The 26,906-nt window shown below is 47.2% G+C and overlaps 1 protein-coding gene across 1 annotated transcript; it reads right to left on the bottom strand.

Moving 5' to 3' along the window:
• Nucleotides 1-310: 310 nt before the first annotated feature.
• Nucleotides 311-26,853, bottom strand: PKN3 (protein kinase N3). The gene is made up of 22 exons (XM_032232508.1): nucleotides 26,525-26,853; nucleotides 24,560-24,809; nucleotides 23,921-24,072; nucleotides 22,888-22,996; nucleotides 21,429-21,583; nucleotides 20,835-21,021; nucleotides 17,513-17,704; nucleotides 17,132-17,241; nucleotides 16,071-16,214; nucleotides 15,364-15,439; nucleotides 13,727-13,910; nucleotides 12,581-12,692; nucleotides 11,420-11,478; nucleotides 10,480-10,546; nucleotides 9,952-10,043; nucleotides 6,591-6,767; nucleotides 6,318-6,380; nucleotides 4,919-4,995; nucleotides 4,673-4,815; nucleotides 4,306-4,413; nucleotides 4,120-4,200; nucleotides 311-2,391 (listed from the first exon to the last, which is right to left on the bottom strand). Exons 1-22 carry the CDS (start codon nucleotides 26,807-26,809, stop codon nucleotides 2,179-2,181), a joined length of 3,036 nt encoding a protein of 1,011 aa, XP_032088399.1. The 5' UTR covers nucleotides 26,810-26,853; the 3' UTR covers nucleotides 311-2,178.
• Between the last annotated feature and the right edge of the window lie 53 nt (nucleotides 26,854-26,906).

The following is a 26,906-nucleotide window of genomic DNA, read 5'->3' as shown; positions in this document are numbered from 1 at the left end:
CTCTGGCTTGGAGAGCTGCCAGGCCGAGATCTGCAGAACTTGGCAAGGAGTCTTTGAGGGTCACAACCAATGAAGTGAAATAATTTTCTCCTGCAAACTCCACTCCCCTTTCGCTCCTCTTTTATTTCCACTGGGAGGGACCGTTGCGACCATGGTAAAAAGACTCATCAAAGCAGGTGTGTGACTCTTGTTAACAACCAACAAAAATCTTAGCCAGCTCTGAATTGTAGCTTGAGCTGAAGGCTACAGCGGAAATCATTCCTGTCGTACCAAACTCACACGGGGCTCTTCAGCATCACCATGTGCTCCCAGGTATCTTGTACTACGGTTCCCATCACCCACAGCAGGACTGGAGATACCAGGTAGCCCAGGACGTGGATTTGCAACTGGAAAAAAAAAGGAAAGAAACTTTCCTGCCTCTTCCAGATGCTCAATGACGCTAGCAGGATTCCCCCCCCATCTTAGAAACCATGCGCTTCTTTCTTTTGAAATGAGTTTAATCTTAAATTAATTCCATCACAGTGAACAACCGAAAAGCGAGACGCATTTTGCATCGAGTTTCCTATCTTCTCTCTCTCCCGCCCTTCCCTCCGAACAGGAGATAATCTGCATCCCATGCCTGGTGCAGAGAGGAAGAAGGAAAAAAAAGTACAATTCGCATAAATTCACTTGATTGCCCCCAAAAGTGACATCTCTGGAGGCGAAACAGATGGGGAAACCGAGGCAGCTGAGGCCTGGCGGAGTGACCGTCTCGAAAGCGAGGCCTTGTGCCCTGGGCTGAGCCCGGGGACAAGGAAGAGGGCTCGCTTTGTTTCCAAAGCCACAGAGGGAAGAACAGAGATGCGCTTTGTTCCCGGCCAACGCCGGGCATCTCTTGCAGTCGTTCCGTGGGAGGATAAGAGTTCAAATTCCACGCCAATCAGAGCGTGCGTTCTGCCTGCCGATCTTCCTGCCTCCTGCCTAACCGGAGGTCCGATATCTATAGAGACAGCCTGGCCTCTATCCAGATGTGCAGAGATCCCAGCCGTGGGACCCAATGGGATGGGGGTAGGGAGCAAATTTCCCCCTCCCCAGGGCTGGGGGTTTGCAGGTGGGAGCCAAGAGATCGGAGTGGCTCAAATTCTTCATCCTTTAAATCAGGAGCTGCTTCACAGCAGGGTTGAAGAGCTTAAGGGGGGGAAAAATGGTTTTAACTCAACCCTAATGTTAATAAACTTCAACACCCAGAATTCCCAAGGCAGTCTGGGGGATTCTGGGAGTTGAATTCCACCCATCTTAAAAGTTGCCAAGCTTGGGAAAGACGGTGCAAACTCTACGTCTCTAAAAGCAAAACTACATTTTTGGAGAGTGAGGCTCCTTCATCTGGTCGGAGTCGACACGTTTCATCGTAAAATGCAGACAAGAAAAGAAATCCGGAGTGTTGGGTCTCAGCCATACCCGTCTAAAAGTGGTACTCGGTTTCCCTTGGAGGGTTTCGGACCCCCTAGAGCAGTGTTTCTCAACCTTGGCAACTTGAAGATGTCTGGACTTCAACTCCCAGAATTCCCCAGCCAGCGAATGTCAGAGCCAGAGTTGACAAGGTTGAGAAACACTGGACTAAGCAGATTTTAAGATCTTCGCACAGTGGACGTAAAGGTTGAGAAACACTGCCCTAGAGAGCATCTTTGTGGGGTTGGAGAAGAGGGCAGGTTCCCAAACACACAATCCTGCTTTTTGGATGCTCCATCATGCCTTGATGGAGGAGACCAACCGAAACGGTTCCTTGAATTGGTTTGTCTCCTGGATGCTACAGCCAAACCTTTGGGGCACCGGATGGATTTCTCGGAGCAAACTGACTTTTGGCCCACGTGGCTTTTATCAGCCTTCCAGAAAGCTGTCAGTAAAGTCACAATTCGTTTTCGAGACTCACAACTGTCCAGCCTAAAAATCTCCCTCTATAAACGGTTGGCCCCGTCCCCAACAACTCAGAAGGAGTGGGGAGCCGATGGAAGTTGACCAGTTCTTAGATGCTCCCTAGAGGATTAACATTTTTGCCTGGGAAAAAATGTAAAAAAACAAAAGAAAAGCAGTGCTTGGGAATGTCGGTTTCCCCAAACCCTGATCAGTTAAAGCTCGCCTTGAGCAGCAGCTGATGGAGGCAGGGATCTTTAGCAGCAGTGCAGGGGGTCAGGCCCGAAGTCAGACAGCCAGGAAGTGCTTGGAAAGGAAGTCGAAATCCTTAAAGCGGGCTTGCTCCTCGGCAGAGAGAGGGGGGGCGTCACTGGGAGGTGTCAGGATGGGCTTTTGAGATGTGAACTCTTTGTCAAAGTTGCTGATGTCGGTGGGACTTTTGAGGATGGGCACCAAAGGGGGTTTCATCCTCCGTGCAAGCAGAGCAGACCAATTCATCTCCTGGGGGGGGGGGGGAGAGAGAGGGAGGGAGGGAGGGAGAGGGAGATATTGTGACTCATAATCACCATAGAATTGATCAGACAGCACAGAATTACAATATAGATATAGTTCTCGACTTAACAACCGTTAGCGACTGTTCGGAGTTATACCGGCACCGAAAAAAAGTGACTTATGACCAGTCCTCGCACTTATGAAGAATGCAGCACCCCCCACAGTCATGTGATCAGAATCTGGGCGGTTGACAAACTGGCAAGTATTTATAGACTTATATGCCGCTTTACAGAGTCAACAATCTGGGTCCTCATTTGAATGACCTCGTAAGGATAGAAGGCTGAATCCACCTTGAGCCGGTCAGGATCGAACTGCCGGCAGTGGGCAGAGGAGTTAAGCCACAATGCTGCATTCTAACCACTGTGCCACCAAGGTCCTTAAAAGCCTCCATAGATCCATATACATTATATATATATATATATATATATATATATATATATATATATATATATATATATATATATATATAGATAGATAGATAGATAGATAGATAGATAGATAGATAGATAGATATAGATATAGATATATAGATATATTAGATTTTTTTACAACCCCCGGTATGCCCAAATATGGGAGGAAGATCACTACTTCCATTCTCTGTCCTTCGGCTCGTCACAAGAAACCATCCAGGCAGAAACCCAATATTTTTACTGTTGCCTTTTTGTTACATTTTGTTGTGTTTGTTGTAATATATATATATATTAGATTTTTTACAACCCCTGGTAAGCCCCAATTATGGGAGGAAGCCAACTGCTTCCATCATCTGTCAATCGGCTCGTCACAAGAGTCCATCCCGACAGAAACCCAATATTTTTACTGTTGCCTTCGTTATATTTGTGTTTTTTTATTTGTGCTGATAAATTTATTTATTTATCAACACAAATAAAAAAACACACACACACATATATACATATACATATACATATACATATACATATACATATACATATACATACATACATACATACATACATACATACATACATACATACATATATATATATATATATATATATATATATATATAAAGCCAGTAAAGGGGCTGAGAGGGAAGAAAAGGCATAGGTGAGATTGGACAGATTGTCAAAAGAAGAGGCGACTTAAAAACAAAGGCAGAAAACTGTCGAGAGAGTTTTGGCAGTGTGACTATTATTATCAGATAATCCCAGGAGTAAAACACAACACACAGAGCCTTTAGACAATAAATAGTGGTTTATATACAAATAGATAACAAACACATGATAAATAAATCCCTTACCACACAGCTACAGACACAAGGAGAGAAATGAGACACACAAGGAGAGAAACGCCCTCTAATGGCCACCTGTATATAGACACCCCACCAGAGTCTTAAAGAGGTAATGCATGTATTGCTGAATCATCCTCATTGCATCAGCTTACAGCTGACAACCTTACATCAGCTGGCAGCTATTAAATCCTCACTAACTGACCAAAAACGATGAATTTATGGAATGCAGGAAGATAGAAAGAGGGCTTGCAAAGGCCTTTTGAAGAACCAGAGAGAGCAAACATTGCTTTGCAGACTAAACTGAGGTCTTTTCTTTTTAATCTCTGCTTCACCACTTCTGACTCCCTCAGCTGAAGTGTTGATTCAAGAGATCGGAAGCGCAAGAAAAGGGGAGTTATCGGAAGGCCGAGGCGGACGGACCTTCGTACCTTGAAAAAAGGATGGATTTTAATCTCCTCGGCGTCTTTCGCTCCTGCTCCGAGACGTCGCTCGGGACACTTTTGGAGAAGCTGATGGGGGGAAAAAAGAAGAAGAAGAAAAAAAAAATCGGAACTGGGTTCCAATCCAGCCCAAAACTTTGCTGTGGGGACCCCACCACCAAACCCCAAGGCTACCTTGTGCATAAGCGAAGTGCTGAGCTCGGAGAGGAATCGCGGGAAACGGACTTCTTCGCTGATGATGCTATCGAACATCTCCTCTTCGTTGTCCCCGGGGAAAGGAGACTTGGAAGGAGAGAGTTTGGAACTGTTTTAATCCTGGAGTTTCTCACCTACCCTTTTTTCAAGGTGTGTGTGGGTATTTTAAAACAGCCTCCTCTCCACGCAACAACACTATGAGGTAGGCTGGCCCAAAGTCACCAACTTTGGCCTAAGAGTAATTAAACTAAGAAGCACTGCTTGGTTAGCTTGAAATAATTATTTTTTAATACGGAATTAAGTCCCTCTTGATGCTCAAGAAGACCTCATGAGGGTACCAGCTCACCTCTCCCACCAGCATCTCAAAAATAAGCACACCGAGCCCCCACCAGTCCACTGCCCGGGTGTAGGATGGATCCGTCAAAATTTCCGGAGCCAGGAATTCTGGGGTGCCACAGAAAGTGCTTGTCCGGTCTCCAAAACCTACACCTGGGAAGCGGGATAAACGAGATTTGAACAAACCTGTAGCCGGACTGCAAATACTCACAGCTATCGCACCTTTTCCCCTGCCAAGCTCTTCCCTTTCTCTCACCTTCCTTGCAAAGCCCAAAGTCCCCGATCTTCACGAATCCTTCGGCGTCTAGAAGCAAGTTATCCATTTTCAAATCTCTGCAGAAGGAGCAGCAGGGAAAAAACAGAGGTGAAAGGGGGGAAAGGGAAGACTTACCGTGTTAAGTCTGTTCTGACCGAGGCTTCCCAAGAGCGTGAAGCTCTTATTGTCCCGACAAAAACCCCTTTTTATTCATTGCCTATGAATTCTGCTCATCCACCTCTTTCAAGGGAGGTGTCAGCCTCTGCTTTGCTGCTGCTTCGGCTGCCATTGAAACGGGGAGGAGGGGGCATGGTATTTGGGAGGGGAATCATTATGTGCTGGAGGAACATTCTAGATGCTGTCCTGACCATCTCATTGCGCATGTGGAGGAAGGGAGATTCCCGCCAAGGCCAGCTGTCCAGCACTCCATCCTGATGATGACTTTTGAAGTTATCTCCCACCTGACAGTTGGGTCCATTATAATTGGACTATGAACGGGGGTGCCAAGGAGAGGGGATTGGATTATACATGATATTATTCGCTTTCGCGCCTAATTAACCAGACTCAGCTTAGCTTTGCAACTGTTCATTTATAATTAGTAAAAGTACACTTGATTTCAATTCAAATGGAGTTGAGTGGTTTCTTTCCTGATTACTAAATGAAGTCGATGCTGACAGGAGGATTTACGGTCACAGACCTTATCTGGCTTGGAGAGCTGCCAGGCCGAGATGTGCAAAAACTTGGCCAGGAGTCTCGGAGAGTTACGAACCAATTAAGTGAACTAATTGTCTCCTGCAAACTCCTGCTGGCGGCCCACAACACAGAGGATGTAATGATTGAGGTGCTGGTCTAGAAACCAGGTGACAGTGAGTTCTAGTCCCGCACTAGGTATTAAAGCTGGTTAGGTGTCAGAGCCGCCACTGCTTAAACCTCTAAATAGAAACTACCCTTGGCTCTGTTTTGTTGAGAAAGGCTGTTGTAATATAGTTGCAGAGCCACGCTGAACCACACAGGAGAAAACAAACTCCTAAAACTCCATAACATCCTCATAGTTCATAACATAACATCCTGAGATAACATCCCTACCAATGACGCCCAGGATTTGACCATATATAGACAGAACTTCCCTGAGCAGTAGATTAGAAATTGTACTTTTACAGGCTGTTTTTAACCACATGCGATTGCTCCTCCTGCCTTTGTCCTATCTCAATAAAAGGGGCTCTCAGACCCCCAATCTGGGTCGCTCCATCCCGAGAAAGATCGTCTCCTGTCTTTTCTCCACATTGGCCTCATGGACGAACCACGGGAACGTTACAAAAGGCATGGTTTTCTTAGAAGTTCAGTGAACTGCCGTAATGCAAAGCCAGAACTGAGAATCGCACACCAAAAATGGTTTTACCTGTAAATGATGGTCTTTTCATGTAAGAACTGAAGTCCTAAAACCACACAGGCAGAGCAGAACCTTTGAAAAGAAGGTTGAACAGGGAAGGGGATCAAAGACGCAGCATAATTAAGGGTGCACAATTAGTCCTCATCTTAGGACAAGCCACCTAGCGAAACGTTTGAAGTTAACCCCAGTGCTGGTCTAGGCTCTCCCGCTTGAACGGAGGGTCGGCCTCCACGTTCCTCCCCAACTCTGCTATTCTACGTTCTGCGTTCTTCGTCCACTCACCGAGCGGTATCTTCAGAGAAATTGTTGAAGCTGATGTGCCTCATGAGGTCCCCGCCGGGAGCGTAATCCATCAGGAAACATACGTGACTCGAAGTCTGGAAACAGGCAAACATGTTGACCAGGAAGGGATGACCGGAAGGGTTGATGACTTCAAAAATACGTTTCTCACAATACAAGCTGCCAGGGATGAAACGGTTGAGGGAACATCAAAAGACAGTAAAGATATCTTTGTTCCTGGAAGTGTATTTGCCTCTTGGCTTTCCCCTTTCTTTCACTTCCACAAGGACTAGCACCTTTCCTAAGATGGCTTTTAATTTATTTTTTTAAATGATCTGTTATTATTATTATTTTTGCATTATTCTGTCTTTTTATTTTATTTTATACACAGAAACACATAAACACATTAACAAACATTAACAAAAATATAGGAACAATAAGTTCCATCATATATCATACAGGAGTTCCGAATCGGTTTCTTTGCAGTTAGTGTTTTCCCTTCTATACATTTCTATCTTGCGTTCATAATCTCCTTATTCGTTATCCATTTTATATACATTTATTTATTTATACTTAGCTACTTATGATCAAGTATTATTTACCTATATTGTGCTTTATATTTTTACTGTCATTTATTCTCTTGCATACAGTTATAGGTATACATTCACATAGTTATTCTTTTTCTTTGCCATTCTTATATTATTATTATTATTATTCCATTTAAAAGGATATAAGGTATAATTTGGAATGTATTGTTTACCATCCTTCACACCTGCTATAACACCACCTTATTTTCTCTTTCTTTTCTTTTCTCCCTCCCTTCCTTCTCTACTTCCTTCCTTCCTCCTCTCCTTCCTCTTCTTCCTTCCCTTACTTCTCCCCTACTCCTACCCTCTGTCTTCTCCCTACCCTCTCTCCTCTTTTTCTCTGTTCCTCCCTCCTCTCCTTCTCCTTCTCTCCCTCCCACCCACCCACCTCTCCTTACTTCTTTCTTCTTCCCCTACCTCTCCTCCACATCTCACCTTATTTTCTCTTTCTTTTCTTTTCTCCCTCCCTCCCTTCTCTACTTCCTTCCTTCCTCTTCTTCCTTCCCTTACTTCTCCCCTACTCCTACCCTCTGTCTTCTCCTTCCTACCCTCTCTCCTTCTCTTTTTCTCTCTTACTCCCTCCTCTCCTTCTCCTTCTCTCCCTCCCACCCACCTCTCCTTACCTCTTTCTGCCTTTATTCTGTCTTTTTAACCTTGCACGCAGGTCAGAGTCTCATGAGTGAGATGGGCAAGCGTATAAATTCACCAAATAAAGAAAGAAATTACCCCCCTCCTTTTGTTTTGTTTTTTAAAGAAAGAGGAAAAACCAACAACTCGACTCACAGACCTTCAATATCAATTCCATCCCGAAAAAGGATCATGGCTAGAATTAAGTTTTTAAGTTTTTCATCTAGTTGGCAACGTCATCCTTCTCCTAGGCCAGAGTTTTCTGCTCTGGTGAATTTAAGATGAATTTCCCCAGCTAAGCATTTCGCAAATCTTAAAGCAGGCTGGCTGGGGAATCCTGGGAGTTGAAGTCCGCCCATCTTAACACCAATTAGCTGGGGAATCCCGGGAGTTGAATTCCATTCTTTTTAAAGTTGCCAAAGTTGCGAAAGGCCATTCTAGGCAAAGCAGCTGGCCAGCTGTTTTGCTGAGAATCTCACCAGGCATAAAGGTTCCCATGATGAGCTAACTACAGGGAGACCCAAATTCGAGTCCACCATCAACCCCGCAAACGTCACGCCTGTCATCTTTGGCCCATCTGGTGCAGCTGACAAGACGCACCCGGAGCTTCCTTTTTTAAAATTTTTATTTTTATTTTTATTACATAGACAACACATACACACAACAATAAATAAACAAAAAGAAAAAAGAAAAAAAAAACACAAAAAAGAAAAAAAAAACCCATCATCACATACAGCATATCATTTGGTTACAGGTGTTTTAACATTTATCATTCTTATACATTTATTATTTCATTTAGTAGGTTATAATATACAGTTTGGGTGTCTTTGTTTACCATCCCTTCCTCCTGTTGTAACACCATCTTATTTTCCCTTTCTTTTCTCCCTCCCTTCTCTACTTTCTTCCTTCCTGCTCTCCTTTCCCTTCCTTCTTCCTGTACCTTTCTCCTACTCCCGCTCTTCCTCTTCCTCTTTCTACCCTCTCTCCTCCTCCTTTCCATCCTCCTCTCCTTACCTCTTTCTTTTCACCCTCTCTCCCTTCTCTACTTTCTTCCTTCCTCCTCTCCTTCGCCTTCCTTCTTCCCTTACCTCTCCTTTGCTCCTACTCTTCATCTTTCCTTTCCTACCCTCTCTCCTTCCTTTTCTCTCCCTTCCATCCTCCTTTCCTTTCCCTTTCCTTTCTCCCTCCCTCCCTTCTCTACTTTCCTCCTTCCTCCTCTCCTTCCCCTTCCTTCTTCCCTTACCTTTCTCCTACTCCTTCTCTTTCTTTTCCCCTCCCTACCCTCTCTCCTTCTCTTTCCCTCCTTTCCATCCTCCTCTCCTTACCTCTTTCTTTCCACCCTCTCTCCCTTCTCCACTTTCTTCCTTCTTCCTCTCCTTTCCCTTCCTTCTTCCCTTACCTCTCCTTTACTCCTGCTCTTCCTCTTCCCCTTCCTACCCTCTCTCCTTCCTCTTCTCTCCCTTCCATCCTCCTTTCCTTTCCCTTTCCTTTCTCCCTCCCTCCCTTCTCTACTTTCCTCCTTCCTCCTTCCCCTTCCTTCTTCCCTTACCTTTCTTCTACTCCTGCTCTTCCTCTTCCCCTTTCTACCCTCTCTCCTCCTCTTTCCCTCCTTTCCATCCTCCTCTCCTTACCTCCTTCTTTCCACCCTCTCTCCCTTCTCTACTTTCTTCCTTCCTCCTCTCCTTTCCCTTCCTTCTTCCTGTACTTTCTCCTACTCCTGCTCTTCCTCATCCCCTTCCTACCCTCTTTCCTCTTTCTCTCCTTTCCATCCTCCTCTCCTTACCTCCTTCTTTCCACCCTCTCTCCCTTCTCTACTTTCTTCCTCCCTCCTCTCCTTCCTTCTTCCCTTACCTCTCCTTTACTCCTGCTCTTCCTCTTCCCCTTCCTACCCTCTCTCCTTCCTCTTCTCTCCCTTCCATCCTCCTTTCCTTTCCTTTCTCCCTCCCTCCCTTCTCTACTTTCCTCCTTCCTCCTCTCCTTCCCCTTCCTTCTTCCCGTACCTTTCTCCTACTCCTGCTCTTCCTCTTCCTACCCTCTCTCCTCCTCTTTCCCTCCTTTCCATCCTCCTCTCCTTACCTTTCTTCTTTCACCCAGGGCTTCCTTCTGGAGGAAGAACCAAATGCAAATCTTGCAAGACAAGCGATGCTCACCTGTCCAGATCATCCCGGCTAATGATCTCTTGCTTCTTCAGAGCCTTGATGGCGAAGAGCTTCTGGGTGGCCTTGTGACGGGCGAGAAGGACCTAGAAATAACCATCCAATCCTCTTGGGGGACAGGCCAAAATCAAAACCAGCTTCCCCCCACCCTAACACCTTTACACCTGCCCCACAAATGCTCAAATCATGTTTTTTAACGAAGAAATACTTCAATTCTTGTCTGCTCGCTCTACAGGAAGTCCTTGAGTTACAACCGTTCATTTAACAACGGTTTGAAGTTACAACAGCACACCCCCCCCCCAAAAAAAAAGCTACTCGCAACCAGTTCTTGCACTTATACGACTATCACCACATTCCAACTTCAGACACCTGGCAAGAAGGGACTCGTCAATCGGTCCTCACGCTTATGACCGTTTCAGCCTGCCACACGATCAAAATTTGGGTGGGTGTGTTTGCGAGGGTGGCAGCCTCCCAGGGTCACGTGATCTCCATTCCTGTGACCCTCCTCTAGGTTTACTCTACCTTTCCAAAGTGGCCCCTACCAAGAACCGCCATGCAAGAGAAGTCTTCAAGGTGAAGAAGGGTTTTCCTGGGAAGGAATATCGGATTACATTCATTTATTTGATTCTGTTTTTTTTTTAAAAAAATAGTTTTATTGTTTTAAATGTGGTTTTATATCCTGTAAGCCGCCTTGAGCCACAGAAGGAAGGAAGGAAGGAAGGAAGGAAGGAAGGAAGGAAGGAAGGAAGGAAGGAAGGAAGAAAGGATTGATTTAAAGCATCTAGAACAGTGTTTCTCAACCTTGGCGACTTTAAGTCCTGTGGACTTCAACTCCCAGAACCCCCCAGCCAGCAGAGCTGGCTGGGGAATTCTGGGAGTTGAAGTCCATAGGACTTAAAGCCGCTAAGGTCGAGAAACACTGATCTAGAAAGTTCTGAAGCTGCCTTACTTTTCTACATTATGCTACAGGAAGTTCTCGACTTACAACTCTTTGCTTATTCCCTGTTCAAAGTTACAACAGCACCAGAAGAAGCAATATGATTGTTTAGGACCATTGCAGCTCCGCCATAGTCACGTGACCAAAATTCAGAGGCTCGGCAACTGGCATGTACTTATGACGGTTGCAGTATCCCGGAGTTGCCTCCTCTGCTTTTGGATCTTCTGAACAAGCGAAATCAACAGGGGAAGCCAAATTCAGTCCACAATCCTGTGACGGATTTAAGAACTGCAGGGATTCCCTTAACATCCGCGGCAAGAACTCACTTAACAACGGTCTCACTTGGCAACAAAAATGTCGGGCTCAATTGTAGTTGTAAGTCAAGGATTACCTGTCCCCATCATCCCTACCCCAGGCAGCGGAGGGATGCTCCCACCCGCCAGCAGGAGGGTTCCGACTGCAGCAAAGGAGGTTTAAAGCACCCGTCGAAAACCTGGTTAATGGCTCTCGTGTTTTGGCTTGTACCTGATGCTGGTTTGTTGCGAGTTGCCTGTTTTTTCACGGAGGAGATGCGTCTTCTGGTCCTTAAAACAGAAAACAGGGAAGGAGGGGAGACCTCTGGGTGATCAACAAACTTTGGGCCAGCCACCAAAAGATGGGGGAGTTTTAGTCCAGCCTTAGGCATGAAAGTCAGCTGGGTGACTTTGGGCTGTCTTCTCATTGTTGTTTTGGGTTGATGTTTCAAAATCTGAAAACCGAGTCTCTGAGAGAACTTGGGAATAAGGCTGTCACCATATATGGTATATGAATCATAAAATCAATCCCCAATATGTTTAGTACTTTGTCACAGGAAACACTATTTCCAGGAAATACTACAGGTATTATAATTGAGCAGTAATGTCTAGATAAACTCTGGGATTGTATTCAAGAGTTTGGGAATGTGGATCTCTATGACCAAATGTTATAGTACTTTGTCCTTTTCAGCAACATGAAATCTCTGGCAAAATAATTACAGAATTATGGCAGTAATTATGTATTTTCCCAGTATTGGGCTAACTACGTGGCTTGCAAAAATACTGAACTTCACTACTTGACCCAGCTAAAATAGTCCCTACACAGAAGAAAATTCAGATGTAGAACCATATATGAGTTGTGACTGCAGAAAAACAATCGCAACCAGCCATTGACAATTTGTGTGTACTGCACAAACCAGAAAGAGGGCTGAGAAAATATCTACAGACTTCTCACGTCCTGGACATAATCTATTTCAACTTCTCTCCTAAGGGCACTGCTATAAAGCATTACGTATCAAAAGAACCAGACATAAAGATAGTTCCTCCACCACCAGCAGCCCTGGTGCCATCATTCTACTGAACACTTCATTCCCACACCACTATCTCATCTTCTCATCTTCTCATCTTTCCTACAATCTTCTCCTATTGGTTTCTTATGATTGCAGGCCAGCCCACCTCACAGGGCTGTTGTTGTTGTTGTTGTTGTTGTGGGGAAAATAGGAGGGAAAAAAGGTTTAGTGGATATGTTCACCCCCTTGAGTTATTTATAAAAATAAATAAAATAAGGAAAACAAAGAAACATGTACTTTTAAGGACTTGGAAGCTACAATCTCCCCAACAGAAGCAAAAACTCATCAGGACCAAAAGACAAACGAAACCCAGCCACGCTTACCGCCGGATCTGCTGGAGAAGCGACGGTTTCCTTGCCGGAAAGAGGCAGGAAGAGGCGGGGGGGCTTAGGGGGCGGCTGACTTCCCCGGATCAGCTTCACCGGAGGGGAAGCACTGAAATTGGAAGAGAGATTTTTTTTTCCCCCCCTTTTACATTCTTAAACTTTCCTTTTCTCGCCAAATGATGCCTAAATCGGCCTCGTTCGCCTAACCCAGGCAGTCTTGTTTAGCAACCGTTCAGAGTTACAACGCCACTTGAAACAAAGTGTTTTACAACGGCTCCTCGCATGTACAACCATCCATGATGACGTGATCAAAATCTGGGCTCTTGGCAACTGGCATGTACTTATGACAGTTGCATCGTGATGATGGGGGCGGCTGTTTCCCAGCCGCCTTCAACGAGGGAAGCGGGGTTTGCTTAACGACTGCATGATTCACTTAACAACTGCCGTCATTTGCCGAACAACCCTGGCAGAAATGGTGACTTAACATCCGCCTTGCTTAGCAATGGAAGTTCTCAGTCATAAGTCCATTCCGAAGGAGAGAAGGAGGGAAGGGGAAGGAGGGAGGGAAGGAAGGAGGGAAGGAAGGGGAGTAGGAGAGAAGAAACGAGGGAAGGAAAGAGGGGAGGAATGGGAAGAAGGGGGGAAGGGTAAAGGGGAGGAAGGGGAAGGAGAGAAGGGGAAGAAGAGGAGGAAGGAAGGAAGGAAGGAGAGAAGAAAGAGAAGAAAGGAAGGAGGGAAGGAAGGAGAGAAGGAGAGAAGAAAGAAGAGAAGGAAGGAGGGAATGTAGGGGGGAAGGAAGGAGGAAAGGAAGGGGGAAAGGAAGGAGAAGGAGAGAAGAAGGAGGGAAGGGGGGAAGGGGGAAGGAGGGAGGGAAGGAAGGAGGGTAGGAAGGGGAGTAGGAGAGAAGAAACGAGGGAAGGAAAGAGGGAGGGAGGGAAGAAGAAGTAGGACCGTTGTAAGATAAGATGGATTTATGGGATGGTAAGAAAGCAATTTCAAGTATATTGTCAACTGTAGGGAAAAATTGTTATAAATACATATTATTAATAACAGTTATGAGATCATAAAAAAATAAATAAATAAGTCCATTCCGAGACCACCCCACCAATGGATCAATCAAACCGGATCCCAACACTGGCTCACCTGGACCCCAAGGACCCCGGGCTGTCCTCAGCAACAGCTGCAGAGGCAACATCTGGACGCAGAGACCCTCGGAAAGGAGGGCTTGAAGCATTCAAGGAGCTGCAAGGGGGCAGGAGGTTCATCATCAAACGTCCCCAGGTGGCGATGTTGACGTTCATTTGAGAAGCTCGCAGGAATTCTTTCCCTGCAGGGAAGGACAACAAAGCCAGCAATGCTCAACCGGGGATCTGGGTGGACCTTCCTTCCTGGTGGCTGGCCACCCTCTAGGCCATCCTTGATTCTGGAGGTCCAGCATCACAAACTCAATTTGAGTTCTGTGTTGTGGCTCCCCAGTGGCAGCTGATTCGGAGAGTGGGGAGGAAGATGGACCAGTCCTGGAGTCTGGGGGAGGCTCGGACGAGGGCTCTGGGTCAGAGGCAGAGAGGGGGCCAGAGCCGTCCGACAGTTATCAGCTGCCTTCGGAGTCAGACATCAGTGAGGCAGAATGTTGTAATATAGTTCCTTGTGTAGGTGTGGGTCACCCATGGCCCAGTTCATACCAGGGCATGCAGAGCCACGCTGAACCAGACAGGAGAAAACAAACTCCTAAAACGCCATAACATCCTGATAGTGCATAACATAACATTCTGAGATGTGCCCTACCATTGACGTCCAGGATTTGACCATATATAGACTGAGCAGTAGATTAGAAATTGTACTTTTACAGGCTGTTTTTAACCACATGCTATTGCTCCTCCTGCCTTTGTCCTATCTCAATAAAAGGGGCTCTCAGACCCCCAATCTGGGTCGCTCCATCCCGAGAAAGATCGTGTCCTGTCTTTTCTCCACATTGGCCTCATGGACGAACCACGGGAACGTTACAGCAGAAGAACAGCTGGAGCCTGTTCCCAGTGTGTGCATGCACAGACTTGCCAGATAAAGGGAAGAGCTAAAAAACAGGGGTTGACTTGGGAGGAAGGCTACAGGTGGACGGTGAATGGCCCTTCCCAGAGGGAATAAAAGAGGAGCGAAAGTGGAGTGGAGTTTGCAGGAGACAATCAGTTCAGTTCATTAGGGTGAAGATCTGTTCCTGACTCCTTGCCAAGTAATTGCTGCTAGAGCGTGGAGTTTGGAAGATATCGGCCTGCCAGCTCTCCAAGCCTGATCAAGGTCTTTAGCTGTGAAATCTCTTGAAAGACTGGAATTCCCTTTAAACTAAATAAAAGGGGTTTTATTGGGACGAGGATTCTGCTTTGTGCTTTTGGGAAGCTTGGGTCAGAACATTCTGATGGACAACTAAGAAGTATAAGGTCTCCTGCCTTGAGCAGGGGGTTGGACTAGAAGACCTCCGAGGTCCCTTCCAGCCCTATGAGTCTAGGTTCTAGGTCAGTGTTTCTCAACCTTGGCGACTTTAAGTCCTGTGGACTTCAACTCCCAGAATTCCCCAGCCAGCTATGCTGGCTGGGGGATTCTGGGAGTTGAAGTCCACAGGACTTAAAGTCGCCAAGGTTGAGAAACACTGACCTAGGTACTAAGAGATGTTCAGCACCATCACCATGATGGTCATCGGATGACGTGATGGACGTTCTTAAGGCGGGGAAAAATGTGACCCTCAATTCTCCTCCTCCTCCGTAATTCCACGAGGGGGCCTCCCTTACCTTTCTGTTTGGGGAAAATGCGCTTCTGCCGTTGCAGTTTCGCATGGGTTTCAACGACCGGCTGGCTGAACGTCACCTACGGAGGAAGGAAGAACAATGGCTGTGAATTAGGGAACTTTTAAGACTTGTGGACTTCAGCTTCAAACGTTTGCTAAGCAAGGAGGTTGTTTAAATGAACCCGGCTTGATCCTACAATCATTTTGCCACAACGATTGAACAAATCAGTGCACTGAACCACATTGGCCGTTGAGTGGATCGAGTTTCCCTCCCTGATTTTGTCGGGAGTCACAAATAGCAATAGCAATAGCAGTTAGACTTATATACCGCTTCATAGGGCTTTCAGCCCTCTCTAAGCGGTTTACAGAGTCAGCATATTGCCCCAACAACCCGGGTCCTCATTTCACCCACCTCGGAAGGATGGAAGGCTGAGTCAACCCTAAGCCGGTGAGATTTGAACAGCCGAACTGCAGAACTGCAGTCAGCTGAAGTAGCCTGCAGTGCTGCATTTAACCACTGCGCCACCTCGGGAACACATGACCCCATCGTAAATTTATGCCAGTTGCCAGAATTTTGACCACGTGATCTTGGAGATGCTGTATTGGGCGTAAGTGTGAGGACTGGTTCTAAGTGAGCTGTAACTCTGCCCGAATGGTGGTTAAGATGAGGACTACCCATAAAGGAGGAAAGCACCACCACTCCCTCCTTACCTCTAGGAAGAGCGTCCCTCGCGGTTCGAGGGGAACCGCCATGGGGTGCCTGGCGTTGTCTAGGAAGCCGTCCAGGCGCAGAAACGCCACTCCGCAGAGTTGGCGCCAGTCACGCCAATAGACCGAGATCTCCAGCTCCCGAGACTGCAGGGAGAAAGGGAGAGAGAGAGAGAGATCAGGAAAAGCTCAAAAAAAGGATCCCTTCCTCCATTTTTCCGAGTCTCAACATGGCGACCGACCGGCCTGCTCATTGTGTGGTAACGGTGGCAGGGGATTAGCAGCTTGGGGGTTGCCTGGGGATGTTGGTTTCTAGTCCAGCCTTAACCTTCAGGACTGCAGGGTGACGTTGAGCGAGTCTCTCTCCATTCAGGGGCAAATCCCACCCACCCCTCCCATACCTTTACAACATGTGACTTTGCAACTTCCGTTGCTTATCAAGGGAAATGTTGATATCAATTTCTCATCTTCCTATCTCCTTATGACTCTAACTTTGTTGAGTTTATCACTATTGTTGTATGTACATTGTGTCCTGACGGAGGCTTCCCAAGAGCCTGAAGCAAACTCCTTGTCCCAACAAAAAAAACACCCTTTAATTAATTGACTGTGAATTCTGCTCATTCACATCCAGCAAAGTCTTTCAAGGGAGGATTTATGGTCACAGACCTCATCTGGCTTGGAGAGCTGCCAGGCTGAGATCTGCAAAAATTGGCAAGGAGCCAGGAACAGCTCTTCACCCTAATGAAGCGAACTAATTGTCTCCTGCAAACTCCACCCCCCTTTCGCTCCTCTTTTATTCCCTCTGGGAGGGGCCATTCACTGTCCACCTGTGGCCTTCCTCCCAAGTCAGCCCCTGTCCTTTAGCTCTTCCCTTCGTCTGGCCACTCTGCACATGCGCACACTGGGAACAGGCTCCCGCTGTTCTTCTGCCCCACTGATGTCTGACTCCGAAGGCAGCTGATAACTGTCAGACGGCCCTGCCCACCCCCCTCTGCCTCCGACACAGAGCTCTCACCAGAGCCTTCCCCGGCCTCCAGGTTCCTCCGGCGGAAATGCAGACTTACCCTCTCCAACTCAACCGTGAAAGTCTGGTTCCAAGCTTGCCTGCTAACCAGCCCCCAGTTGGTCTGACTGGCAAACTTGCTGTCAACTTTGAGAACCGCCAGGACTTCTCCTGCCGAAGAAAGAGGAACCAGCTGTTCCCTTTGTCTGGCCGCTCTGTGCATGTGCATACTGGGAAGAGGCTCCAGCTGTTCATCTGCCCCACTGATGTCTGACTCTGAAGGCAGCTGATAACTGTCAGATGTCCCTGGCCCCATCTCTGCCTCCGACACAGAGCCTTCCCCAGACTCCAGGACTCGCCCAGGTTCCTCCCCAACCCTCCTCACTGTCTGATTCTGCTGCCAGCTCCGCTGGAGGGCCACAACAGAGTCTTCAACACTCACTGCTGAGTTCCTCCTGGCGAAGGATCTTTCCCACAGAGCCCCGGCCAGGGAGGTTGATCCCAACCCACGTCCGACTCAAGAGCTTGAAGTCCCCAGAGCTGGTGGAAGCAGGCAAGGAAGTGGCCACACGGGAACGGCCCGAGATCTTCTCCAAGAGGCCTTCACAGCCTTCCAAGCGGACTTGAAGGCTACCTGGAAGCCAAAGGGGAGAGCCACAAAGAATGGGACAACTTTGTACCCAAAGAGATATAATCCCAGGTTCATAGAACATAGGGAGCCTAGAGCTGGAAGGGACCTTGAAGGTCTTCTAGTCCCACCACAAGGGAGGAGACCTTAAACCATCCTGGTCAAAAGACAGCATTCGCTGGCTGGGGAATTCTGGGAGTTGAAGTCCGGACATCTTCAAGTTGCCAAGGTTGAGAAACACTGGTCTAAACTCTCGGACTTAACTTCCCATGACACCACGTGCCGCAGGGAAGAATCTTAAAATCTGTCGAAATGATTCCCTGTGCATTAACTTATTTTAATTACTCAAAGACCCAAGTTTTAACAAGTGCAGGAAAATTACAGCTCAGAAAGTGGGATTTGTAAGAAAAAAATGTTCAAAATATATACAGTAGTTGAATGAGTAAAAATTGCCGGGATTATTCCATCATTTAGCAGAATAATTCAGAATGGAGAATCCAGAAGATTTAGCCAGTAGATCTGACCCAGATACAATACTCAGAAAACAAAACTTTCTAATAATTTGGTCTGCTTTGAAGTGTTTTGGGGAAATTGGCAAACCCGACTGCAGCTTTGTTGCCATTTGACTTAGTGCTTACGCATAATAACACAACACACACACAACCTTTAAGGATGAGTTGAGATAACTTTGTTATTATGCTAAACACAACCAATCTGTTTAAAAATGCCACAACATTTTCCTTATCAAATAAGAACGTTCCTTGGTTTTGTAAAAAAGAAAAAAAAAATGCTGTTATGTCTAAAATGGGGAAACTTTCATGTAATAATGCTGGTCGTTGTAGGGGGAGGAACGGTGTAGACATTTGATAAAAGGAAAGGAAACAAAGGGGGAAGAAAAGGAAGAAAGGGGAAAGGGAGGGAAAGAAAAGGGAAGGGAAAAAAGAGAAAGAGAAACAGGAAAGGAAGTAAATGGATAAAAGAGAAGGGAAATTAAACAACAATAAAATCTGCATGCTATTCTTTGCTTCCAGTAATCTATGAATGCACAATTTTTATTGTCTTTTCATTTGCACGCAGACAGGCCCAAACAGAAAATCCTATTTAACGGGTTTGATGCCATGGCCTTTAATTAGTACAGGCAAATTCGAAATATTTGCATTTGAATCTTTATAGCTGCTTGAAAGCCGGATGTTGTTAGAAAGAGAACGTCTTCATTCCGTTTTAAAATATCCAGAGTTTTGTAAGTCAGATGAGAGTTAAGACTTTCTTCTGGCTGGGTTTTTTTTTTTTTCCATACACAAAACTCCAAATCAGCGCTTCCTCTCATTCAAAGCGATTTCCTCCCTCCCAGGCTGCTAATTCCATCCCACCTTACGTATATTCAGGTTTGGATTCGCCAAATTGAAAGACACACAGGAATATTGAAATAAAATTAACAGCATAACAGAGGTGGAAGGGACCTCAGAGGTCTTCTAGTCCAACCCCAATCTCTTCTTAAAAGCCATTCCCCTGGATAATTCTTCTCATGGTCAGGAATTTTGTTCCAGGTTGGCTCTCCCCTCTCCAAGGGATCTCCCACCCCTCGGAGGTCTCTCGTCCATCCCTCGGGGGCTTTGGAGAATAAGTCGCTTAACACAGTGGTCACCAACTGGTGGTCCGTGGACCACTGGTGGTTTGCGAGAAAATTTTGGTGGTCCGCAGAAAAATCTTTGCATTTTTTTTTAATGGTACTAAATCAGAGATCCTCAAACTCCGCCCCCTGGGCCGGATAAGGCCCGCCGAAGCAATCACTCCCACTCGCTAACCGGATGGGGTCCTTCAGGCACTTAGCTTGGCCACCTGTTTAGTAGCTCCAGCCTTTCCCTCCCTCCCTGGGAATCCAGGCGCTTCAGCGAGGGGCGCGTGAAACTTTGGCTGGGATCAGAGGTGGGTTCCTACCAGTTCGCACCAGTTCGGTAGAACCGGTTCGTCAAATCTACTGAACCGGTTAGAAGAGGTTCCACCAGAAAGCAGGCCACACCTACAGAAGAGGTTCCAAATTTTTTGGAAACCCACCACTGACACACACACACACACACAGAAACAGAAAGAAAGAAAGAAAGAAAGAAAAAAAAAAGAAGAAAGAACAAGTGAGAGAGAGATGAAAGGAAAAAAGGAAAAAGGGACAGAGACAAAAGGAAGGAGAGAGAGAGAGAGAGAGAGAGAGAGAGAGAAAGAAAGAAAGAAAGAAAACACATGGCCGGCAAGCCACTCCCACAAAGGAGGCCACACCCACAGAGTAGGTTCGAAAAATTTTTGAAACCCACCACTGACAAACACAAAGAGAGAGAGAGAGAGAAAGATAGAAATAAAGAAAAAAAGAAAAAAGAAAGAACAAGTGAGAGAGATGAAAGAAAAAAAGGAAAAAGGGACAGAGACAAAAGGAAGGAAAGAGAGAGAGAGAGAGAGAGAGAGAGAAAGAAAGAAAGAAAGAAAGAAAGAAAGAAAGAAAGAAAACACATGGCCAGCAAGCCGCTCCCACAAAGGAGGCCACAGCCACAGAGTAGGTTTGAAAATTTGTTGAAACCCACCACTGACAGAGAGAGAGAGAGAGAGAGAGAGAGAGAAAGAAAAAATTAAAAAATAAAGAAAAAGTAAGAGATGAAAGAAAAAAAGGAAAAAGGGACAGAGAGACAAAAGGAAGGAGAGAGAAAGAGAGAGAAAGAAGGAAGGAAGGAAGGAAGAAAGAAAAAGAAAGAAAGAAAGAAAGAAAGAAAGAAAGAAAGAAAGAAAGAAAGAAAGAAAAACACATGGCCGGCAAGCCACTCCCACAAAGGAGGCCACACCCACAGAGTAGGTTTGAAAAAATGTTGAAACCCACCACTGGCTGGGATCCTTGAGAAACGGAGTTTGCAGGGGGCTGATTAGAGCTACAAGACCAACATTCATTCGCGGCCGTATTTGAGATTCCTGGCTGGAATGGGCAGCAAAGCTACGGTTGATCCCGGGGGCTTCTCTCCGCTAGCAGGCGGCCAAGCTACGTGCCTGAAGGACCCCATCCCGTCACTAATTCATATCAGTGGTCCGCGGGGTTTAAAGTGATGGATTTAGTGGTCCCTGAGGTCCGAAGCCAGGTGAGCCCTGGCTTAAGAGATACCTGTGAGAGCCGTGGGCCTGATGGAAGTCGGGGGCGACTCTTGGGCCCCCAGGGAGAAGGTGTCCCTTATCTCTCGCTTGATCAGCCCCTGTTTCGGGTCATCCGGAGGAAGCTGGCTCAGAAGGTGCTCGAGAGCCAGTCGAAACAGGTCGATTTTCTGGGAGGATTCCTGCAGACAAGCCTGAGCCTTCGGCACAGCGCAACGGAGAGAGAGAAGAGCAGGAGGGGGGGGAAAAGAAAGTTTAAAATAAGGGTCGTCCTGGACTTACGGCCACAACTGAGCCCCAAAACCTCTGTTTGTTAAGTGAGCTTTTGCCCCGTTTTACAACCTCTGTTGCCACGATCATAAAGAGAATTTTAACATGGGAAATTCAGCGTGGGTAATTTGAATGCATTTTTTTCTTTATCCAGTGTTGCCAATCTAGTGACCGTCTTCGCTGGGGGAGGGTCGTGGGAATTGTCACCCAACATATCCACCAAGGGGGACTTCTTGAATTGAAGGCTCCACCCACCACAGGGACTAGAAACACGCGGAGTCGCCAACTCTGGTTGGCAGAATCCGTTTGCTGCAGAGGAAAAAAAAGCTCCACTCACCTCTGCCAACATCTTCCGGTCTTGAACCCGCCGCCCGCCAAGGATCTTCACCACGTTTTTGGCTCCCTCGGCCACGGCTGCTTCGATCCGCAGGCGATGCCTCAGTTCTTCCAGACGCAGCTCCAGAAGCAAGACGGGGGCCCTGCCTGCTACCCCTGCAGAGGCGGAAGGGGAATGAGCCGAGGTGGCGCAGTGGTTAGAGTGCAGCACTGCAGGCTACTTCAGCTGACTGCTAGTTCGGCAGTTCGGCGGTTCAAATCTCACCGGCTAAGGGTTGACTCAGCCTTCCATCCTTCCGAGGTGGGTAAAATGGGGACCCGGATTGTTGTTGGGGGCAATATGCTGACTCTGTAAAACCGCTTAGAGGGGGCTGAAAGCCCTATGAAGCGGTATATAAGTCTAACTGCTATTGCTATTGCTATAATTGAGAGGAACCAGCCATGGCCGACAGAGACTGAGGGACCTTCCACCACTGGAGGCAGGAACACAACCCCCTCTGCCTGCAAAGGGCTCCCTGATGCTTTTCATGCACAGGACACGGGTTGTTGTTGTTTTTTTCTTTGCTGATTTTGTAGCAGAGAACGGAACATAAAGCAAGTGGCTAGTCCATATTGAGTACAAATGTGTAAAGCAGGTTCTCAGGGACCAGCAATCTGATTTTTTCTTAATCTGCAAGGGAAGGAGCTGATAGAGAGAACAGCTGGGGAACAGAATTGGAGGAAGACCGCAAAATTCTGTTCACTTCCACGCAAGAAACTCCATCAATAACACGAGTAGTCTGGGGTCTTAGGGGGGAGGGGGGAAATATAATATGTGCTAGATTTTAAAGTAACACGATTGCACTTGTATACTGTTGCTCTTTAATTCCACTGTAAAAAGAGGACAAGCTGAATATATTAATAGATAGTAGAAATACACCGAAGGGAGGAGTAGAGGGATAGAAGAAAGAGGGGTAGAGAGGATTGGAGGGAGGGGGAGAAGGAAGGGAGGGAGTGTATTGGGAGAGAGGAGTGGTAGAGGGGGAGGGGAAGTAGGGTAGAGGGGAATGTTGGAGGGAAGAAGGAAAGTTGGAGGGGGGCAAAAGAAAGGGTGTATGGAGGGTCGAAGTGGTACATTGGGTTTATATTTTGGGGGGTATTGTTGACGAGAAGAATGGCTGTGATTATTGTTTAATGTTATATGGCCCCGGTTATGCACAGTATATATGTGACTGTACGAAATGAAAATGGAAAATAAAACATATTTACATTAAAAAAAAAATAACACGAGTGGTCCTCGATTTACGACTTGCTGCTTAATGACCGCAGTGTTTACCACCAACTGTTGCCTGATTTCCGTTTGGAAAAGCAGTGTGCGTTCGTGTGCGCCATGGGGAGGGGGGGATTGTTGGGGTATCCAAGCGATACCTGCTGTTTGCAGGCCCTGCTGCAGCCCACCTGTCGGATGGAGGGGCGTTTACCTGGAGCGCCCGTCGCCTGAGACAGCTTCAGCATCTCCATACGGATCCGCTCAATTTTCATCTTGCTGTCCTGAAAGGTTTGCTGAGCGGCTGCCAGGAGTTTCCTCTCCTGGAGGAGGAAGAGAGAATCCGAGGTGAAGATTCTCATCGAGAATCCTCACCTTTCAAGGTGTGAAAAATCAGGATCCATACTTGAAGTTCCACTTCAGCCGATGCCTAAACACAAGAATCTAGACACACTAATGGTCAGCCCCAAATTAGTGCTGTATAACCTGTGGCTGGAACGTAACAGAATAAGGCAGTTGGAAGGGGCCTTGGAGGTCTTCTAGTCCAGCCCCCCTGCTTGAGCAGGAAACTCTACACCGTTTCAGACAAATGGGTTGTCTAACCTCTTCTTAAAAACCTCCTTTCTCCTTTGGCGTTGAACCTACAACGGGCCACACAGTTTATGGATTGAAACTGTCGCGTAATCAGAGGGAGCCCCCTTGTGGAGTACCGTGAAGCCGTTACCATGGCAACTCCACTGTGCTGTACAGTAGAAGCCATTTTAAGGCACAACAGGCTGTATCTTAACAGAGCAGCTGCCTTCGGATGTTTTGGAGAACAGCTTGAACCCCCTCAGATAGTGGAAGAGTGCAATCATGTCTCCCCTAGTCCTTCTTTTCATTCAACTAGACATACCCAGTTCCAGCAACCACTATTCATATGTTTTAGCCTCCAGCCCCCTAATCATCTTTGCTGCTCTTCTTTGCACTCTTTCCAGAGTCTCAACATGTTTCTGATAATAAGTGACCAAAACTGGACGCAATATTTTAAGTGTGGTCTTACTAAGGCTTTATAAAGAGGTACTACTATTACTTGACCATAAGCCAGTGTTTCTCAATCTTGACAAGTTTAAGCTGTGTGGATTTCAATTCCCAGAATCTTGGCAGGTTGAAGTCCTCATAGCTTACAGTCGCCCGAGTTGAAGAACACAATCTTAAGGGAAGAGGGGTGACTTGGCCCTTTGATGGATAAAGGGTCCCTCACTCACCTTTGCTGTGCTGGAGTAGACCTGGAGCATGTTCTCGGCGCCCTGCTTCACTTTCAGCTCAATGTGAAGCTGTTTCTTCAGAGCCTCCAACCTTTTTGAAATGTGGTTGGGGTCTTTCCCCCAAAGCTTGAGATCGGGCGACCCGTTTGCATCTGGGGAGGACACAAAAGCCAAGCGGGCAAGAGGCAATTAAACAGCAGCCCCTTGTGTAACAGGGGCAGGACCCGGATGGGAGACCACTCGGAAATTCTGAACTTGCATGCTTTAAGAGGTATGGACTTCAACTCCCAGAATTCCCCAGTTGGCATGATTTAAGATGGCGGAACTACAATTTCCAGTATCCCCCAGTTGGCAATGACTAGAACTCCCAGGGTTCCCTAGCAAGGGTACTTTAAAAGGCATGGACTATTATGCTCAACATTCCCCAGCCAGCATGCTCAAGATGGGTGGATTTCAATTCCCAGAATTCCCCAGCCAGCATGCTCAAGATGGGTGGATTTCAATTCCCAGAATTCCCCAGCCAGCATGCTCAAGATGGGTGGATTTCAATTCCCAGAATTCCCCAGCCAGCACGCTTTAAGAGGCACGGACTTCGATTCCCAGAATTCCCTGGCCATGTGCATTTCTTCCATGTCCCACCTGATTGTCCACCGTCTCGCTCTCCGGCGACAATCCGTGCTTGGAGCGCTTGGAGCTGGCATTGCAACTGCTCCAACTTCTGGCTGGAGGACTTCAGGGCCGTCTCCACGTGGGCCAAATTCTTCTTGTGTTTGGTCGCCTTTCGCAAATTCTCAGCCCCTTCCTTGATTTTCAGCTCTTTCTGGATGGCCCGGCGGACGGATTCCTTTTCGGATTCCAGTTTCTGCTGGATCCCTGATGGATCTGGGACCTTCAGCCGATTGCACCAAACATAAGGGCAGATAACAAAAGGCAAAATTCAGAAAAAAAAGAAATCAAAACACAAATAAACCAAGCTTTGCTGAATCCTTGTACGCCGCCTAGAGCCACTATTCCCAAGATGGGTAACGATTTAAATATGATAGGAACAGGAATGAAACAAGCCCAAAGCTTAAATGGCGGAAGCATGAATTGAAAAACAAATATGAAATTTAGGAGGCAGAAATACGACCCCCAAAAAACCAAACACAAAACGTAAAAGGCAGAAACACAAATCAAAACACAAACGCCAATCTTGAAGTGCAAAAACACCAGCCAAAACACAAACTCAAAACTTAAGGAAAAAGATTAAACCTGAAGCAATTAATAATCAGATTTGGCTTCTGAGCTATTGCTAGAAACTTTGACCATTTTTAGAGTACATCTCCAGATTAGTTCTGGCAGAAAGAAGATGGTATTTTTTCAATTTTTCAGAACTTCCTTGGATTCTTATCACTGGGTTCAAGAGCACCAGTGCCTGAATGATGGGGCTTGACATTACAAACTACGCTTTGAACCCTCGCTTTGAAAAAGGAGACTAGGAACCAGGGAAAAATAACATTTCATTTCGTTCAAACTGAAGTTAAAGGATCCTTTAAGATAAATGCTCCCCATTGTCACATGGGCAACAATTCAGAGGCTTGGCAACTGGCGTGTGCTTATGACGGTCGTATCGTCACGGCTGATTCCCCCTTTTGCAACCTTCTGACGATCCAAATCAATGGGGAAGCCAGATTCACTTAACAACCATGGGACTAACTTAAGCACTGAGGCAAAAACGGTTGTAAAAAAGGAGAAATGTTGCACTCCATTGTGGGGGTAAGTTGTATCCCGGAAAACGAAATTAAGCTTCCTTAATTTAATTTAATTCTTAATTGAGAAGGTGATGGCTGAATTGTGGTGTGTGATGCTTCCCCCTTTCGCATTTCAAGGCGAAAAAGGGCGAAGGGGAGGGGCACGCCTGTGGCAGTGTGATATTCCACAGCTCAAATACCCCAGCCGGAAATCTGGGAAGGTTTCCCGTCTCTAAACCAAACAACTCCTGGAAACTGGACAAGAGGCAGGGGCAGGAAAGTCTCGCCCAGCCAGGAAACAGACACGGGATTTGGGAGGAAACGCAGCTCAGCTGAAGGTTAAGGCAGGGCAGAGGGGCTGAGATGGCCGTGGGGTGGGGGCTTCCCAACAAGCAAAGTCAACGGAGGGGAGGGGGGAAGAATCAGACTCACTTAACCACAATTAATTAAAAAGTGATTCACAACTCCCTGCCTAGCCTAACACAAACGCGCATCCAAGCGACCCTCCGCTCCACCCCACAGGCCAACCCCGACAGAGCCAAGGTAGAATCCTTTGGGCAGCAGCCCACCCCTCTTTTGGGGTCTTTGCAAAGGAAAGGTGGGCGGGGAAGGCGGATTAAAGAGACACGCACACCCGGCTGCAAAGCCAGGGGCATCCCTTGGAGACCCCACTCCTCGCAGGCCCCCAGCCACACAAAACGCGCGCCGAGCGTCGGAATCCCCGAGTGGTTTTACAAACGCCCCAGTTGGGAAGTCGCCTCCCCGCTCTCCCTGGCGGCGTGGGCGCAGCAGCAGCCGCAGCAGCCCCGGCCAGCTAAGGGAGGCCGCTTTGCAAAGGCGCACCTGTGCGGCAGGGCGCCTCCTGCGCGCTCACCTGTTGGATTTGCTCGGCCGCCATCGCCGCCGCCGCCGCTGTAGCCCCCGGAGCCCATCCGGCGCCGGCGGGGAACTTTTTCAAACTTGGCCCGGCCCCGCGGAGGAAACGCGGCGCGCATGTCGCGCCCTCTGCTGGCTCTCCGGACCGGACGGAGCCCCGCGGAGGAAAGCTCGCCGTCTTTCCCGAGCCTGGCTGCGAGGGCGCAACGGCCCTGGCAGGTAGAGCCAGGGAGGTCGTGGGGATGCTGCCCCCGCTCCGCGCGCCCAGGCCAGGTGTTGGCATGTTGGCAAGTTTCACCTTCTGCTCCCGTGGATCTGGGGCGGATGGTTCTTATCGGCTTGGCCCCCCCCCAAAAAAAAATTCCTTCCCCCTCCCTTGC

This window comes from Thamnophis elegans, chromosome 16 (assembly GCF_009769535.1).
Source record: "Thamnophis elegans isolate rThaEle1 chromosome 16, rThaEle1.pri, whole genome shotgun sequence".
NCBI lineage: Eukaryota > Metazoa > Chordata > Lepidosauria > Squamata > Colubridae > Thamnophis > Thamnophis elegans.
The sequence above is the reverse complement of the archived record's forward strand: the minus strand, read 5'-3'. Positions and strand labels throughout refer to the sequence as shown.

Bases quoted from the DNA above. Each gene is read 5' to 3' on its own strand.
- PKN3 (XM_032232508.1), bottom strand. From the start codon at position 26,809: ATGCCAACACCTGGCCTGGGCGCGCGGAGCGGGGGCAGCATCCCCACG. The intron at 12,693-13,726 runs GTGAGCCAGTGT...TTCCAATTTCAG, and splicing joins CCGGGGTCCTTGGGGTCCAG to TGCTTCCCCTCCGGTGAAGC. The intron at 10,044-10,479 runs GTAGAGTAAACC...GGTTATTTCTAG, and splicing joins GTAGGGGCCACTTTGGAAAG to GTCCTTCTCGCCCGTCACAA.